This window comes from Acanthopagrus latus, chromosome 1, assembly GCF_904848185.1.
Source record: "Acanthopagrus latus isolate v.2019 chromosome 1, fAcaLat1.1, whole genome shotgun sequence".
In the NCBI taxonomy this organism is placed as follows: domain Eukaryota; kingdom Metazoa; phylum Chordata; class Actinopteri; order Spariformes; family Sparidae; genus Acanthopagrus; species Acanthopagrus latus.
In genome coordinates this window covers 23,226,805-23,244,836 of record NC_051039.1, presented here as the reverse complement: position 1 = coordinate 23,244,836, position 18,032 = coordinate 23,226,805, and the positions used below count along the sequence as shown (strand labels likewise).

The 18,032-nt window shown below is 38.7% G+C and overlaps 2 protein-coding genes across 2 annotated transcripts; both read left to right on the top strand.

Moving 5' to 3' along the window:
* The first annotated feature begins 23 nt into the window (after positions 1-23).
* On the top strand, positions 24-4,554 carry sirt7 (sirtuin 7). Its single transcript, XM_037073158.1, has 10 exons — positions 24-223; positions 372-509; positions 1,917-2,021; positions 2,113-2,183; positions 2,289-2,361; positions 2,455-2,553; positions 3,073-3,309; positions 3,508-3,588; positions 3,703-3,809; positions 4,033-4,554. The coding sequence occupies exons 1-10, from the start codon at positions 119-121 to the stop codon at positions 4,235-4,237; spliced, it is 1,221 nt and encodes a 406-aa protein (XP_036929053.1). The 5' UTR covers positions 24-118; the 3' UTR covers positions 4,238-4,554.
* Positions 4,555-6,903: 2,349 nt separating this feature from the next.
* Positions 6,904-16,817, top strand: pcyt2 (phosphate cytidylyltransferase 2, ethanolamine). The gene is made up of 12 exons (XM_037112579.1): positions 6,904-7,209; positions 9,856-9,944; positions 11,216-11,377; positions 11,490-11,641; positions 12,026-12,067; positions 12,212-12,350; positions 12,454-12,536; positions 12,778-12,855; positions 13,298-13,363; positions 14,461-14,526; positions 15,257-15,345; positions 15,462-16,817. The coding sequence occupies exons 1-12, from the start codon at positions 7,085-7,087 to the stop codon at positions 15,580-15,582; spliced, it is 1,212 nt and encodes a 403-aa protein (XP_036968474.1). The 5' UTR covers positions 6,904-7,084; the 3' UTR covers positions 15,583-16,817.
* The last annotated feature ends 1,215 nt before the right edge of the window (positions 16,818-18,032 follow it).

The window sequence follows — 18,032 nt, the reverse complement described above, 5'->3', positions numbered from 1 at the left end:
CAGCAGGGGGCGCTGCTGGCTGTTTACGTTAATGTTTATACAAACAACTTCCTGTTGTGGGCTCTGGTGCTGCGACCAGTGTTTTGAATAGAAAGCGCCTCAGCTGATTTAAAACAGGATGGCAGAGAAGGCAGACACCGGTGTTTCTTCACGTTTGGAGAGGAAAGCGTTGCAAAAGACCAAAATACTGCAGCGAGAAAGCGAGAGGAAGATATTTAGACTGGTAAGACGAGGCAACACTACATTAGTAGTCTATTTCTCCAGCTAGCTAGCAAGCTGCACCAAGCTAGCTGGCTAAAGAAGCAGTATACATGTAGTATGTCTCAGCCGGTGAGTCTGACAAGATGTTTCTCTTGTGCTGTTAAATGAAGGTGCGACGGGTCCTGAAGAAGCCGGAGGCCGAGCGGTCGGCGGATGAGGCCGCTGTGTTACTGCTGCACAAAGAGACTGTGGAGGAACTGTGCAAGAGACAAGTCCGCAGAAATGTGCTCAAGAGGAAACAGGACGAGGTGAGACAGTCAGGCCATTGTTAGCTTTTAACTTTACTGGTCAGGTGGAAACGAAAATGGTTTCTGGTTCAGTGACAGAGTCAGACAGCTCTCTCCAGTGTTGGATCCAGGACCCCAGCAGGACTCTGTGACAGACTGTGAAGTCCAAATGCAGTGTTGGAATGAAAGCTTCCATAATTACAAAACATGTACTCCATTTCTAGTGAAAGTCTCAGGAATTTACCCAAATGTAGCACCAGTGAGTTGAACAAAAGCTTTTCCTTTATGATAATGTGTTATTGATAAGCTATTTAGCATAGTGTAGATTATTGAAGCACTCATTAATAGAACACATTGTAATCTATGAGTAAAGAGTGCCAGAGTTAGCTGAAAGGATCCTGGGTTTCACCTGGAGTCCCCTGGCTTAGTTATTTAAAAGACCTCTTAAAATTCAGCATAACAAAGGGGGGGAAAGTAAACAAGCAGACCACAACAAGGTTTAGACAATACTAGGTACTAAACAACAGTAACCTGTTGATTCCTGTTGTTTTAAGTGAATTTTATTCTATTGCCACTATTTTCCTGTGGTTGTTACTCAATGCAGCCATAGACAGACAGTGTAAGCTGTGGTTATAGTCTGAGTTTGTATATGAAGCCAATGCAAAGTGCCTTAAACCTGCATTCTTTTGAATAGTTTGCAGCTGGTGACTCATCTGGTAATTTTGTAAATTATGCGCCCATTTAACAATTCAGGAGGCAAGCTCTGTTAACATTTTCGATTCCAGTCTGAAAACACATCTATTTTCTGTTCATTACAACCTCTCCCGACCTCACCAACTGGGAACTGCAATCAATGACTATTTGTTCTAATTTTCACCTTGTTAAGGATGCACTGTATGAGCCTTGTTTTTAATATCTCACCTCAACCATGTCCTCTTATTGACACTTTCACCAGCATAATTGTGTGTATGAGTGCTGGTGAATGTGTTTGCATTATTACATGTAATATTTTGTTTTGGCGTTTTACTGACTTGTAAAGTGTTCAGAGACTCTCTGGGTGATATGCACTTAAAATAGATTGAAGCTGATTCTCAAGTAAATTAGACAGAAAAGCAGAGTATGTATTAATGCAGGGCCATCTTTTGATTGACAATTTACTACCACTCTGTGTCCTTGTGTTCTCAGTCAGATCCAAACAGGATGTAGACTTAGCAACGTGTAATCTCCCACGCTTCATCCTCACATCCAAATATCATCACTTCTAGCTTGAAAATAATCAAAACGGAAATTATCATAAAGCCAGGCGTGAAGCTTCAAAACGGGAGTCCTCAAACCACTGTGTGACTTCACAGTAGGTTCATACCTGGAAATAACAGAAGTGAGTGGTCATCAAAATCATACATCTTGGTTTCCCTCTTCTCGCTGCAGGTATTTGATGATGCTGAGGAGCTAAAAAGTAAAGTCAGGCAGCTCGCTGTGGCAGTCAAACAAGCAAAACACCTGGTGGTTTACACTGGGGCTGGTATCAGTACGGTACGCCAATCTCTGAATCTTTCATTTCCATTTTATTTTTAAACTTCCACAGTACTGATGATGATGATGATGTCAATGCCTTTCCTTTCAGGCAGCTTCTATCCCAGACTACAGGGGCCCTAATGGGGTTTGGACCCAGCTACAGAAAGGACGGACAGTCAGGTGAGATATTTTGCCTTTGCCCTGATGTGATTTTAGCTTTGTTTCCTTTTAAAGTCAGTTAAATTCCAACTGATTTTTATCCTCCTCGTTTCTCTATACAAATAGTTCATCTGACCTGAGTAAAGCTGAACCGACCCTAACGCACATGTGTATTAGGATGCTACATAAAGAAGACCTGGTATGAAAGACATAAATAAGTATCACATAGCTGATGTTCCACTGGTGTTTATGCTTACCTGTATTTACCTGTGTTGTGTGTTGATCTATACAGGTAAAGCATGTTGTTTCTCAAAACTGTGATGGACTTCACTTGCGTAGCGATCTACCCAGACAAGCTCTGTCTGAGCTCCATGGGAACATGTTTATTGAGGTGAGACACACACATCTTCAGTGATTGACTCACACACACAGCTGCTGTCTACAGCATCTTCTTTCTCTGACATGGGAAAAGTCCAACTCCACGAAAAGGAGGTTTTTAATTTATTTTGATGGAACACTACTGGCTAAATAGGGTCCATTTCTGGGACTTTGTTTGCTACGTGAATACCAGCTGTCAGAAACATCCCAACATGCTCCTAAAAGTATGTTGATGTTTGTAAGTGAGCCGTGTACATGCAGAGCAGGACTGTGTTAGTGTTGGTCTCACATTTTCTAGCACATCTCTGCTGTTGGTTTAAAACTCCCTTTGAACTTCAGTCTGATGTTTATACTGACTAAAACCCTCCTGCTACAGCAGATCCATCTTCACCCATGTCTAAATTGCTTTTCTAATAAACGTGCACATTTCATAAGGAGGGGACACAAGCTGAGGATGAGGGAAACAATTGTATTACCTTGGAGAAACTGTTATCTAAAGAAAGTAACCCTGAATGCTGCGTTTTGTCCCCAGGTGTGTACATCCTGTTCCCCAGTCAGGGAGTACGTGCGTTTGTTTGACGTGACAGAGCGGACGTCGCTGCACCGACACGGTACAGGCCGCAGATGCAGCCACTGTGGTGGCGAACTCAGGGACACCATAGTGCACTTTGGGGAACGTGGGACTTTGGAGCAACCTCTAAACTGGAAGGGAGCTGCAGAGGCTGCCAAGATGGCGGACGTTATCCTCTGCTTAGGCTCCAGTCTGAAGGTAGGTTTTTATAAACCACAGTGTGGTGGACATAGACAGACATAGATTGTAATGCTTACAATTAGATGTACAATCCTTCATTTGGTTGTGCATACACAGACTGTATTCTTGATTGCATTTGATAATCTGGAAAGATTTGTTACATTGAGATTTCAGAGACTTGTTCATGAATATCATGTAAATTTCTGGCTCTTCTAGGTGCTGAAGAAATATGCTTGTCTGTGGGCCATGAACAGACCCGCAAGCAAAAGGCCCAAACTCTACATTGTCAACCTCCAGGTACACTTTGATTTAATATTTAGGTGATAATGCCAAAGAATTTGAATAAGATACAAATGGCTCCCTGTCAGCTTGGCAGATGATAATGTTGCTGTGGTCTTCCACTAACCCTAGTGGACGCCAAAAGACGACCTGGCAGTGCTGAAAATTCATGGCAAGTGCGATGATGTCATGCGCCTCCTAATGGACGAGCTGAACATTCAGATTCCTGCTTATGACAGGTGAGGAGCATATGATGTAATTACACCTAATTTGCACACAAAACCCCCATAATTTATGTAGAAGTAGCAATTTGGATGGAAAAAATACCAGGCCTCCTCTTTCTGTCAGAGGGAATGAGTATGATATTAATTTCTAACTCATGCCCAGTCAATACTCTCTCTCACTCACACGACTTTACGACTTTTTGATGGTCAGCACACTTTCCCTCATTTTTCTCTTTAGGGCGAAAGACCCCATCTTCAGTCTAGCCACACCTTTGCAACCAGAGGAGGTCAACAGCTGCACTCGTGAGGTCATAGCTCCCCCTAATGGGCAGGAGGGCTGCTCACCTGAGCCTGGGGAGCAGACAGAAGAAGCCACAGCCGTGCAGGGCGGCTGGTTTGGGCGAGGCTATGGCAAAGGAAGGAAGAAGAAAAAACCTGCTTAATACAAGCAGCTTTATTGATTTATTGATGCATATGGTGTTGTTGGACTTTCAACTTTAGGGTGCTGTTCTTTGTATTGATATCATTAAGAGTGTGTGTGTGTGTGTGCATGTGTGCATGCGTGCGTGTGTAAAACAGGAAAAATAAGGTCAAGTATTTGCCATTTGAAAATGGCACTTTGCACCATGAACATCTTTTTCGTACAACATTCATATTTTTAGCAACAGCAAAATCTTTGAGTTATGCTACCTTTTAAGATGGCTGTTGTTGATAGAGGTTATTATTACCCTTTTGAAGGTGGGATAGCCTGCAAAGCAAAGTTTGATTAGCTTTTAAGAAGATGAATGATTATTTTTATTTTTAATTATTCTTGCACTCACATCACTTAAGCTTAACGTGCCAAACACACAACATTCATCGATCAGCCACAACATTAGAATCACAGGCAGATGAGGTGAATAACACTGAACCTTTCTTTAGAATGCATTGTTATGGTGGTAAAAATGGGGGGGGGGGTTTATATATATATATATATATATATATATATATATATATATATATATATATATATATATATATATATATATATATATATATATATATATATATATATATATATATATATATATATATATAATATACACACACACCACTAAAACTGAAAAGGAATGAATAGAGGAACATGAAAAGGAACATAAGCTGTCGATCAAGCCGATTGAGTGTTGTTTTGATGACACGATGTATTAGCAGTAAGTTTTGATTTTATTAGGATATGAGGAGTGACAAGTTTGTATTAAAAGGCATCGAAAAGCCAGAGGATAGTATATTAGACACCTCCTGTAGCGTTATTAATTTGTATAACATAGACTTATATTTTCAACAGTGTATACAGGTCTACAGGTAGTAAATGGTCCTCTGAAGACAAAATTTTTGATGTGGTATCACTTTGAACGCTATTGACTAATTACTAAGTTGGTAATTGTTGCTTTGTCAATGCATATATATAATATATACTTTTTTTGAATATATATATATATATAGATATATATATATATATATATACACACACACACATATATATATATATACATATATATATATATATATATATATATATATATATATATATATATATATATATATATATATATATATATATATATATATATATATATATATATATACACACACACACATATATATATATGAAAATATTGATATAAGTAACTTGTTTACAAGTGTTAAGTGTTAGAACAGCAGCAGCAGAAGGCCGGTGGACACTTTTTGAATTCTGTACTGCTGCAGCTGAGAGAAATTAATTAAAAATGAGGTCAATTTTTTTCTATAAGTAATGATTAGAGTTGATGATTTTTGTTTAAAATGTGCATTGCTGAATGTACCTTGTTAATACAGGTTTTTGTGTTGCCGTTTATTTGAAAGAAACCTTGTTTTACTGAAATTATTTCCTGAAATCTTCACTCTGCTGTAGCTTTTCCTCAGGTTTGCAGGCTTCGTAGTACAGCTGCTACCGTACCTTGGTTTACTGAAGTTGTCGAATTTGCCTATGTTTACATTTTTATCTCAACTCTCCTGCAGATTAGGCAGATACTCTGCTGTAGTCACAACTTTGTCCACAGCAGTGTAACAAGGAAAGGAGATTTTGGAATTTTTGTTTGAATTTTCATTAATTGTTACTTTGTGTCAGTTTACTTTAAGTTACTGTTTACTTAAATGATGGGAAATACCCAAATGTGTGTCTCTTTTAATTTGTCTCAGGAAGATTTCCTAAAAAAAATATTGTTAATGTCATCCTGTACCATTAAGTATCAGAAGGTTTAAAAGAATAGACTAGCCATGATAAGCTATTGTTCATCATTCCTAAAAATCCAGTCAGTGGAACTGGATGTAAAGACACTTCAGTTCTGATTGTATTTTACAAAAAGAAAAAAACATATAATGTGTATGATGTGATGTTTTTGAGACAATAAAGTGTTTTCCATTTGCATATTTCTGTACTGGACTGTGCTTTAACCACTTAATAATAATATTTCAGGACACTTGTTTTAGAGACTTTGTATGATGATTTTTAAGTTGTTTCTTATTTTTTTTTTATACATAATTTTTTAACTTTATTTGAATAAAAGGATTTTGAGTTGTCATGACATAGTCTGTGAAAATACTGTGCCTGTTTGTTTAGGAGTTAATTTCTATTATTCAACTTGTTGTACTGCAACTCATTTCCTAAGGCATCGTAGTCTGAAATAATGAACTTTCTAGCCATAGCATCAGCATCAGTGGTGGGAGAAGTATTCAAATTCCAGCGTTCACAGCGCAAAATAGTCCAGGAATCTTGGTCAGAAAAAGAATCTTACAAGAATCTTACAAAAATATTTGCTCAAAAGTACTCGTGAAGCACAGTAGACATTGCTATATTATTATACAATAATTCCTATCTTAAAATAATCATACAAAATACTGATCTGCAGGAAAACTTAGTCAAAGCTTTTTGTTTTTGTAGGTGGGAATAAATGGACAAAAGCCGTCTGATATGTATTGGAGCAGAAGTACACAGTGCATTCTACTAAAGGGAGAGGATTTTTATAGGACGTATATGATCACGTGACAGACGCGATTATGCAATGTGTGCGTCAGCGTGAGAGGATTCGTTCGATGTGACGTACTATTGGAGGCGTTGGCCGGTGTCACTCTGGCTTGTGTGAAAACCCCGAGACGGAGCAGACGTCCTTTTTAAATAGATTGTGAGCGAAACCGAATTTGACGGCGCCAGATATTTTAACTTTTAGTTTCGATTTGTGCTACATCTTGGTTGTTTGTCTGAGCCTGCCGAAATGATCAAGAACGGTCACCACGCTACCGACGGCCAGCGGGATGAAGCCGGTCGCAGTAAGCCGGGTAGTTCAGTGTGCAGCCCGGAGAAAAGGAAGCGCGTCGTCCGGTTGTGGTGCGATGGCTGGTGAGTCTCCGTGCCTGTCACTGACTAACTTTCGGTGGTGGCTAATAAACTTTTCACATTTCGTTGCCTATATGCGGTAATTTTGTAACTTATAACATATCCGGAACCAATGGGGGGGTGAGTAGGGGGTAGCATGCTAATGTTAGCTAGCTACTTACATTAGCAGGTAGTAACTTAGCAACAGGAGTTTAATCATTTCATCATCCATAACTAGCTTAATTACAGTCGTTGGCTACGCTAACGTTACTTCCCCACACAAAGTGACATAGTTGTTGTTATTTTTGAATTATTGCAGCTCAGCCCAAATGATTAACGTCATTAACGCTAATGTGTTTGACTAAGAAAGCCTCAGAAAACTAGCTAATTGCTTTACGATCTTCTTTCACAATTGCTGCCATCATATATTTGTTATTATCAGTTATTATGGTAGGGACAAGGTCCTCTCTGGTCACAGTCTGCTAACCTCATAATAAGGCTGTTGTGAGTGATACTTTGAAATGTGTATTAAACCTTAACCAAACATAACTTCAACTATGGTTATTCAAGGGAAGCTATAGTTATAGATGAAAACCTATAAAGTGTTATGTTAGATTCCAAGTTGCATGCATGACCGAATTTCCTGCAGCTGACAAAGAGGAGAAGTTAGAGTGCTTTTATATGCATTTCTAATGAATTTTGGTAAATCATCCAAAGGACGTGCAGTCTGTATTGAATCAGTCTAAACTCTGATAAGTGAAATCCAGCTGTTAATATGACCAAGGATGTCATCAGTGTCGGCCCTCAGAATTGATCATAAGATTACTTAACAACATGTATCCTTACCTTTCTGTCTATTTTTCTGTCTGCCTGTCAGTCTGATATAGGCATCTGGGAGTTGGTTTTGGCATTCAGAGCCAATTCATGTTGTCAGCAGCCATATTTGTTGACTGTTGTTATTGTTATCTAAACCCTGCTGTCACTCCACTGGGCTACTAAGGAAAAACTGTGATCCTCATATGATGTAGCTGCAGCTAAGGGGACAACCAACTCCCGATATGCAATGCATACGCTCTTTTCTGGACTCATTTCCTGTCCAAGGAAGTGGTCAAGTTGCGGGTGGCTAGTTTGACATGGCCCATCTCATGTGGCAGTTATAAATAACTAACATAGTGAACATGTTGTTCAGAGTGATGCAACAGTGGTGTGGTGGGCAGGGGTTCCTTCTGTTTGGGGGTTACATGGGGACATATTGAGACATATGCATGAAGACAATGGTGAGAAGGAGGCTAAAGATGAAATATTTGGAGACCGTTCATTTTGCCAGAGTAATCAAATCAGTAATCTGCAAATAAAAAATGCTGTCTACGTTTTGTTTAATTGCTCTATTGACTTACTAAGAAATGCAATGCGTGTAGATTTAGAGGTCATTGAAATCTGTAAAAGAGGGTATTTTCTGGCCCCATGTAAATAACTTTTAGACAATATTTAGTTTTTGACAGCTTTTTGTTTCTCTTGGAGCAATAAAACTGTCATGAAGTTGTCATTCAAGTCTGCTAAATTATTAAAGGGCAGACACTGATCTGCATAGACATCACTCAAGGTTTACCACTGGGAGCATACCGTAGTGTCTAACTGATCCCAGGCAAGGTGAGGGATGTTAGGGGATTATTGTTGTTAAGGGAACTCGGACTAGCAGCTTGTGCTAATGTCATTATAGAAGAGAGGTTTGCCCACTGTAAGTACAGAGACAGACAGGCTCTTTTGTTGAAGTTGATCTGATCTGTTGGAAATAACCTAGAGATACAGAAGTGTTGAAACACAGGCCTAAAAGCAAGTGGCCTGGGAATTGCTTTGCCTCCCTTAAAACTCTGTTAGTTAAATGTTATTTGAGCTGTCTTGGATGGGCACAAATGTGTAATATGAACACACTTTTACTCATAAATGATTTAAACAGTTTTCTGTGTCCTTAACATCAGCTTCTTGTGCTGCTCAGTCTGTGGTTAAACTGGATGATCTGGTCCATAATGTGACAGTTTTGAAACTATAGGAATGTGAAGCTGCAGGGTGCTGAACAAAAGCATAGTTTAATCGAAACCTGATCAAACTGTAACTGAGTATAACATTTTTGTTACAGTAAATATAACTGCAAATTACATCATTACTTTATTATTTCCTGTGGTTTAAATCAGGAAAGAAGGATGGGATAAGAGAGGAAAGACCTTAATTTTAGTCGTTACTGAATGACAGAAAGTAAATAAACACTAGCAAGCAGCACACAGAGTGTCTCCGAACATCACCTTTCTCCCAGTAACCTTTATCACTTACTCTCACCATGTTAAAAACTCTATCAGTCTGTGTTTTGGGATACACACTGCTTGACTTAAAGATCATATTTTGGTTAACAGCAAAGACCTGACACTGCTGTACTGTGCAATGTCTTCATAAAAAGAGATTAAAGATAAGAGTGTAAAACAATAAAGCAGGGTAACTGGCCTGTCAAAGCTATCTTACATTAAATTAGCTAATTGCCACGTCCTTTATTGTTGTGTGTGGTCAACCATTGAATAACTTATTTTTTTGTTCTCTGTATTGTTTTTTTCAAGTGCTCAAAGTATCTATTGATTTTCCTGCTAATGACATTGTTGTCTCTTCTTCCTGTCTCCACAGTTATGACATGGTGCACTACGGTCACTCCAACCAGCTGCGGCAGGCCAAAGGCATGGGGGATTACCTCATAGTTGGAGTGCATACAGATGGTAAGGCTACCACACACCTACACACATTATGTTGTGGCTGCTTCTTTGAAAAGTACTTTATCAACGTGATCACACAGATATTTTTCATCAGTTACTACATACAAAGCCTTAGCTAATCTGGATTACAATCAACAGTTTTTATTTTATTTTATAAAATGTTTCAGTTTCAGTTCAGTTTGCTTTGCTTTAGGTAAACTGATTTTAAATCACATCTTCACTTTACTCAGCGGGGGAATGAGTCCAAGAAAGTCATATCCTCTTCCAAATAGGGTTGCATCATTATAACCGTTTCAAGGTATACTGTAGTCTGAAAATTGATTGTTATCATACCATGTGCATTCACTTATCTGTGGTATTGAAATCTAACATATTATTGTTATTAAATATAATAATGAATATAATAATATATTTAAAATTGAAGAAAGCTTTTCTTCATCATAAAATATTATTTTATTTTAATTTCTTTAAGGGTCAGTGTAACTGATATTAATCATTTGTGTGATACCGAGAAATTAGTATTTTCTCAAATGGTTATTATACTCTGAAAACCTCCTACCACTCCAACCCCACTTCCAGTACAAAATATTTAAATCAGTTCTAAACATAAACAACAGAAGACAAAGCAAACAAGAATAACAAAGGCAGGTAATAGAAACATGAAAAGGGAACGTAGTAATTTACCACTAGATACCACTGCTTCACAACTCTGCTATGATTGCCAGAGCTGATTGCGGCCATTCTACTCAATGCTCATGTTTTCACCAGTTGTGCCACAGCACGTCACAGCATGTCTCAGCAATGTCCCAGAAGCTGCTCTGCCTCGTAGAATCTAGGCGGCGCGACTATATTTTACAGAGATGGAACTTAGTCACATCAAGCTGAACAGAGCAGATTGTGCTGGGTAGAAAGTCACACACAGTAACAGCATAGTGTATTCACCTGATGGAAACTAGGGGTTACACTTCTCATACAACCACTAAACCAGTTTATTTTTACATTGTTAATCTAGAAGCTTGGTTTTATATTAGGACATAATCCACATATATTAACCTGTTATTAATATTTTAAAAATATATATCGTGTGATCTAGAATAATCAGTTTGTTCACATTAATAAGCACAAGTCATGGTAAACTGCACTGTGTGTAACAGTGTAGCTAATCAAAGAGTCTCAACTATATATACTATGTGCTCTTGGATGCAGATGCTCCAAAACAGATGTTAGTGATGTGCTAATGATTAACATTAGCTTACCTCTTACTTCTCTCAAAGCTGAGATTTCCAAGCACAAGGGTCCTCCAGTCTTCACTCAGGAAGAACGCTACAAGATGGTGAGGGCCATTAAGTGGGTGGATGAGATAGTTGAAGGAGCACCTTACGTCACCACACTGGAGACTCTAGACAAGTACAACTGTGACTTCTGTGTGCACGGAGGTGAGTCTGTTTGAGGCTGCTCTTTGAATCCTATTTCCTGTTGTGTATTATGTGATGCACTTGTTGTAGACAAGCCTGCAGTTGTTAGAATGTCATTGTTTATGTTTACCAGATGACATTACGCTGACGGTCGATGGGAAGGACACTTATGAAGAGGTGAAACGTGAGGGACGGTACCGGGAATGTAAACGCACACAGGGTGTCTCCACCACTGACCTAGTGGGTCGAATGCTTCTCATGACCAAAGCCCACCACAGCAACATGGTGAGTTAAGATGCGCTTATTCTCAATGCAAGGCATTGACAGCATTTGTTTGTTTTTTTTCTGTTCAGTGGAAGATTTACCCATTGATAGCACTGCTGCAGTACAAGATACAGTACAATCCTGTGATTCTTCTTTAGTTATATTCACCTCAGTTACTGTTTACATTCTTTCATTAACTTTTTAATATAGAGCAATGGCAGGCTTTGCCTGTACCTACACAGCTAGAACTGCAGCTTTATGCTAAGGCTTCATAGCTATACTGTCACCTTTTAATGCAAAATATTTATCCCACTTTAGTGTCCCTGTGTACTCATTATCTTTTGTATGAGCTAATTGTTTGTTTTGCTGTTTCTTAATCTTTTTTCCTCTAAAAAAATTGTGCAGGACAATCCAGATTACCAGCAGCATACAGACAACTTTGGGAAGGTTAGTAAAATGGGTTTTATTTTAGTCAAAGATTGTAATTGAAATGAATCCTAATGAAAATGTATATGTTAACAGTGGAACATCTTATAACTTTTATAAAATGTTCCCAGTGGGATAAATGCTTGTGTCTTTCTTGTGTTCAAGGGTCCTAAAGGCCACAGTCCATGGACAGGTGTGTCTCAGTTCCTCCAGACATCCCAAAAGATCATCCAGTTTGCCTCAGGAACAGAGCCGCAGCCCGGAGACACCATCATCTATGTGGCCGGGGCATTCGATCTCTTCCGTATCCTTATCTTGCAGAACATAACCAGAACTGAGTTATGAACACTGGTAGAAATAATGTCTGTTGTGTTATTGTTATTGCCTTGACCACAAATTCCTTGCAGACATTGGCCATGTTGACTTCTTAGAGATGGTCTATAAGCAGGCAGAGAGACCCTACGTCATCGTAGGTCTGCACTTTGACCAGGTACACCTAATTTCAAACATCTGCTAACATACATACCAGCAAAATATTCACTTAATGTTCACTGAAGGGACAGAACTCGTCCTTGTTGCGTCAGTGGTTTTAAAAAGAAAGATTTGAAACAAGTTAGAGCAGACTGGTCTTGAAATTGAAGATCACACTACATTATATGATTCAAGTATGTTGGGTGAATATCTAAAAGGTAAAAATGTAAAGTACTAAATGATCTCTTCATCCTCCTCAGGAAGTAAATCGGTACAAGGGGAAAAACTATCCAATCATGAACATCCATGAGCGAACACTGAGTGTCCTGGCCTGTCGGGTGAGTTCAAGCACCCACACACGCACATGCAAAGACCTCTAAATGTTCAGCACAGTGGGGTGTATTTCTAGCTTGAACTCTCTGAGTGCTGCAGGCTGAACTTGGCTCTGCTCCCTCATTCCTGCTGGTCAGCTATCAGTCTAGAACAATGAGTCTCTGTGCCCCCATCTGCACTGTGTGTGTTTGTGTTCAAGTTAAACCAACTTATGAGAACATTGCGCAAACTGAACATGTTACACAATCCTTAACCGCTAAATTGCTATGCTCTGCCATCAGTTTCACTTAATACTCGATGATGTTGTAGCGAATTAACCAGCTCAAAAGATGCTCATCATCACCGTTAATGACATTAACTGATGTGAAGCATTTGCATGAATAGTTTGATAATTATAAAACTTAAACCTGACTTTAATTTTCTATCCTCTTCCCTGTCTCTCTGTAGTATGTGTCAGAGGTGGTGATTGGTGCACCGTATGCAGTAGGCAAAGACCTGCTCGATCATTTTAAGGTGAGTTGCCTTTGTATGACATTACATCTTATCATGTGTTTATTTTTAGACCTTTATTTAACCAGGATGGTCCCGTCCGTTTGAAATTCAAGAGCCAAAGTGTTGCTTTCCACAAACAAAACTATTCATAACAAAAGTTGCGTGGTTTCAGTCCTTAAACTGCCCAGTTGTAATTGAATTTTGTTTTGTGTATATATAAGGGAAGACAAGATGGTTGCACATGAAAGACACTCTCATAAATGAAGGAGGACAACTGACACATTTTCTAATATTAAACTGAGTGATGTGAGTGTAAATTATAGCCAGTGAATTGTGAGTTCACTGACACAATTTGTAAGCAAAAGATGACATTTGCATTACATTGGTGGAGGACTTAGTTCAACTTCTAAGTATGATACCAGAAATAAATATCAGCTACATGTCTTTGTTACGGTTGTCAGTGCACTCAAGTTTTCTAAAATGAACTGTGTTTAAGAACTAGCTCACAACAGTCTGACGGACTAAGATTAAAAACAGATTATTGGACACCTTTGACACTTTAAATCAGACAATAGACCATTGTATGGCTGCTGCATTTCAAAGCTTCTCTGTAACTGATGTATATTTTAAATTTCAAAAAGGTCCAATACTGAACCATGTGGCGCCCCCCTGTGGACAGTTTAAATACCGCAAACTCAACTTGATCACGTTCAGATCTGTCACATACCCTGTGGGTAAATCAATATCACAGCCTTATTGTTATCCCACTTTAAATTTCTTAGATAAATAAACACACATCTGTCTTTGACACATTTCTTGCCCACAGTTGCTACCTCAAGTGCCTCTTTAAAGACTAGTTCATGTGAGGAATATTTGACGTTATCTTTATTATAAAAAGTTAATAATGAGTTTACATTGGTGATATTGACAGCAGACAGCCAGATAGTATACAAAGTAACTCCAATGTTACTGTGAGAAAGTCAGAGCAGACCAGGCCATCTACCAGCTTAGGGCTTCTCAGTAAGGCCACTGAAATGCATTTACTTACTGGGAAAATATTATTTGGACGTCTGCACTTGATAGTTGGTTTAACTAGGAGTGATTGTATAATTGTGCAGGTGGACCTGGTGTGTCATGGCAAGACGGAGGTGTTTCCAGACAAGGATGGGTCAGACCCCTATGCTGTGAGTACAGGCTCCTTTTTGTCTCTTACAGTCACGCCTGCCCTGTTGTACTGCAATTATATGGTACACGTGTTATGTAAGAGATTTCTTACTTATTATTTTAAGGTCAAAATATTCTGCTGGTCAACAGTCAGATTCATACTGAGGCAGTGTTTGTGTTGTGTTGTTCAGAGTTGTGTTTCGAAGAGCACACTAAATCGACTCCCAATATTGTGTATCTCTGTAGGAATGCAAAGTAATTAGAGGTTTGATTACATGGTAACACTTTAAAATAACTGTCATTAAAAAAATGATACATTTGTATTTCCAGTTAATTAAACTTCAGTTAATATTTCACTGTTAATAAGCTTTAGAAATAAGTTATGAAGCAATTGTTTATTGTAAACTTGCAACTGATGTTCCATAAATTAATTAATGATGATAATTATAGTGCTACTGGTATCATCAAAAACTGGATGAGTATTAATGTCACAATTCAAAGGCTCTGGTTTAAATAAAGACAATAGATGTGATGTAGATGCTAACATGCTATAAGGGGCTAGCATGGGTGACAAAGTGTAGTCTTAACTGGTCATTCATGCTCCTTCAGTTGTTATCACCTTATCAGAAGAGTCTACATTGTTGGTTCAAATCTGACACGACTTCAAGAAATGAAGTGTTTCATTGCTCCATTCTATCCTAATTGTTGATAATGAGTGGGGAACTTTGGCCATTTATGTCCTGCTTGCAGGAGCCAAGGAAGAGGGGGATCTTCAGGACTATCGACAGTGGGAACAATCTCACCACTGATGACATTGTCCAGAGGATCATTGAAAACAGGTCAGGGACTGTCATCTTCATCTGCATTTTCTAACTCTCTTTTAAGATCATTTTGACTCTTTACTGATTTTACTTTTTCACCTCAAATTTGTTATCATCATCTTGGGTGTCCTCAGGCTGCAGTTTGAGGCCAGGAACCAAAAGAAGGAGGCTAAGGAGATGGCGGTTATCGAGGCAATGAAGAAGAGAGAGCAGCAGGACCAGAGTGAAGCTGCAGCCCAGGCTGCTCACTTGTGAGACCTCAGATCTGATTCTGGGTCTGATTTACTTGTCCTGGTACACACAGCTTTAAGAGGGTGGACTCAACTGACCCAGATGGACAGTCCATGTTAAACTGGGCCTGCCTCAGTGGAAAGACCAAGGAGGGGGACAGGCGGTGTCTGCTAGACCACTGGGGGAAATCCTGCTTTGAATATTTGGTATGGCAGTGTGTCCTACATGCTGCTGGGTTAGCTTCTCTCTGTCTTCATCTATACTGACTACTGCAGCCGACTGGGATTAGAATAGATCTGCCATGACACGAACACAAACACATAAAATGTTCTATAATTTAATCTGCAAAGTCCCTTTAAACCCCTCGTCCTCAACAGAAAACTTTTTAATGTCATCTTCTTTCATGTATCATTTTGTCCTAGGAACCACTCAGTGCTTGTTCCTGTGAAGGTGTACAAGTGATATGTTAAGTTTGTAATAAGCCATAACTTTTTAACAAAAAGTTGACGTCGTTGTCAGTTATGTTTCTAGATTTTATGCCATATAGGTTTTTAATGATCAGTTTTTATCAGTGTCATCAGTAAAGTTGAATGTGGTCTGTTTTATAATACACTTAGAAAACACTGATTTATTTTAATTTCTTACATTATGTTTTAGTTCATCCTGAAAAGAAACATTATTGCAACAGAAAATGATCAATGAATCAGTCTTTTAATTTTACCTGTGGATTTTAACTACCTGAATTTGCACCAAGCGTGTGTGTGTGTGTGCCTGCCTGCGTGTGTGTGTGTGTGCATGAGTGAGAGAGAGTTGAGTGAGGTTAGTGAGTTTGAGCGCTGTAAATGACAGTAGTGCCTCATTCCCAAAGCTATACTGTTTAACTAATTTAAGGGCTGTGACTTGTATAAAACACTTCCAAACTACCAGCGTGTCTCTGTAGCAGTTGCTAAAGTTGTCCTTTCTTCAGCCTTTTTTCAAAAAATGTGTTTTAAAAAAACAAGAATTTAATTTTGTTAAACTGCTTCTGCAAACTTTTGTAGATTGAAGAAGGATTTTCCTGTTGCTAAATGGAGGCATATTGTACTTGGAGGCGACTTGTTAATATTGTGAGACAGTGTGTCTGTGGGATGGAGGCAGGCTGAGAAATAAATATGTTTCTAAATAGTAGATGTTGGGACTTTTCACAACTTTTCAGTCACTATACTGCAATGTGTACATTTCCCTTTTAATAAATAAAAAACTAATATGGTAAAGTGTCATCTGATGTCTGTTTTACAGCAGCGTGATGCGTGCAGCCGGATGACAGAGATCTTTGTTGAATCAGCACATACTCACGGTTCACTGAGTCAGTGAAATGAGGCCGCAGCCGCTCAGAAAACTGCTAAATCCGAGCAGTCTCTTCTCATTCACGCTGCTCTCAGATTGGAACAAAAACTGCAAACCGTCATTACAGCATCATTACAAACACAAAGAGCCTCTAATCCGCCGAGCAGAGCCCCCCCGGAGGAGCTCCTGCAGGAGGGATCCTATCACTCAGCTGGAGCACATCACAGATCATGTTGTACACAGATACTGATGCAGCAAGATCTCGCTCTCCACACATTTGGTCTGAGAAGTTGTTTTTTTTAATAGCTCTGGTCTTCAGTGAATTTAATAAAAAAAAAAAAAAGATAAACGTGAGACACATTTGAAAATCACTGCAACTGGATAGAACTGGCTTTAAGTCTTTTTTCCCTTGTCCCTCTGTGAACCTCAGCCATTCAGGTGTCAGACAAATCTCAAAAATGCAATAAGCAGATAAAGATGCTCCATCTGGTTCTTGAGGTGGTCCTCAGACACAAAACATAAAAGTTTAACAGTGAGACAAAAATGAATTAATGAAACCGACGTAGAACAAATGAAAAAGCAACATCGAGAAGGACACAGAAAGCCACTCCACACCCACTTCATCAGTTACAAATATCATTAGGAAAAAGAAATCAATAAATCAATGGACTGAATAACATTATGCCAAAATAATGAGTCTAGTCATTAGCTGGAAATTAAACTAAATACAATCAACAACATGAACAAGAGGGAAAGAGAGCAATGACTGTAATAAGTAATTATACGGATCACCTCAGTGCAGTGTTTCCTACTCTGTGGTTCAGAACCACCCAAGCAGTCACCACAGGGTTAAAGGATAAATTCACCCAAACATCAAAATTCAGACATTATCTATTCACCTCGACATTGATGGAAAGTCGGGTGAAGTTTTGTAGTCCACAAAACATCTCTGGAGCTTCACAGTGAAATAGTGTGGCAGCATTCTCCCCTTAATGGGGACTTGTTTAGAAATAATGAAAAAGAGCAAAAAAACAACAACATAAAATAGCTCCATACATATTATCTAGTATAATCCAAGTCTCAACAGAGATTTCAATTTGATATCTTTACTTTGGCTACTGAGCTAAAAGCAGTGATGTGTCTGTAGA

What these genes read in the sequence shown, in the direction of transcription:
- sirt7 (XM_037073158.1), top strand. Translation starts at nt 119, where the DNA reads ATGGCAGAGAAGGCAGACACCGGTGTTTCTTCACGTTTGGAGAGGAAA. An exon ending in AGAGGAAGATATTTAGACTG is followed by an intron (nt 224 to 371) that starts GTAAGACGAGGC and finishes TGTTAAATGAAG; the next exon opens with GTGCGACGGGTCCTGAAGAA. An exon ending in CAGATTCCTGCTTATGACAG is followed by an intron (nt 3,810 to 4,032) that starts GTGAGGAGCATA and finishes TTTTCTCTTTAG; the next exon opens with GGCGAAAGACCCCATCTTCA.
- pcyt2 (XM_037112579.1), top strand. Translation starts at nt 7,085, where the DNA reads ATGATCAAGAACGGTCACCACGCTACCGACGGCCAGCGGGATGAAGCC. An exon ending in CGGTTGTGGTGCGATGGCTG is followed by an intron (nt 7,210 to 9,855) that starts GTGAGTCTCCGT and finishes CTGTCTCCACAG; the next exon opens with TTATGACATGGTGCACTACG. An exon ending in CGGGGCATTCGATCTCTTCC is followed by an intron (nt 12,351 to 12,453) that starts GTATCCTTATCT and finishes AATTCCTTGCAG; the next exon opens with ACATTGGCCATGTTGACTTC.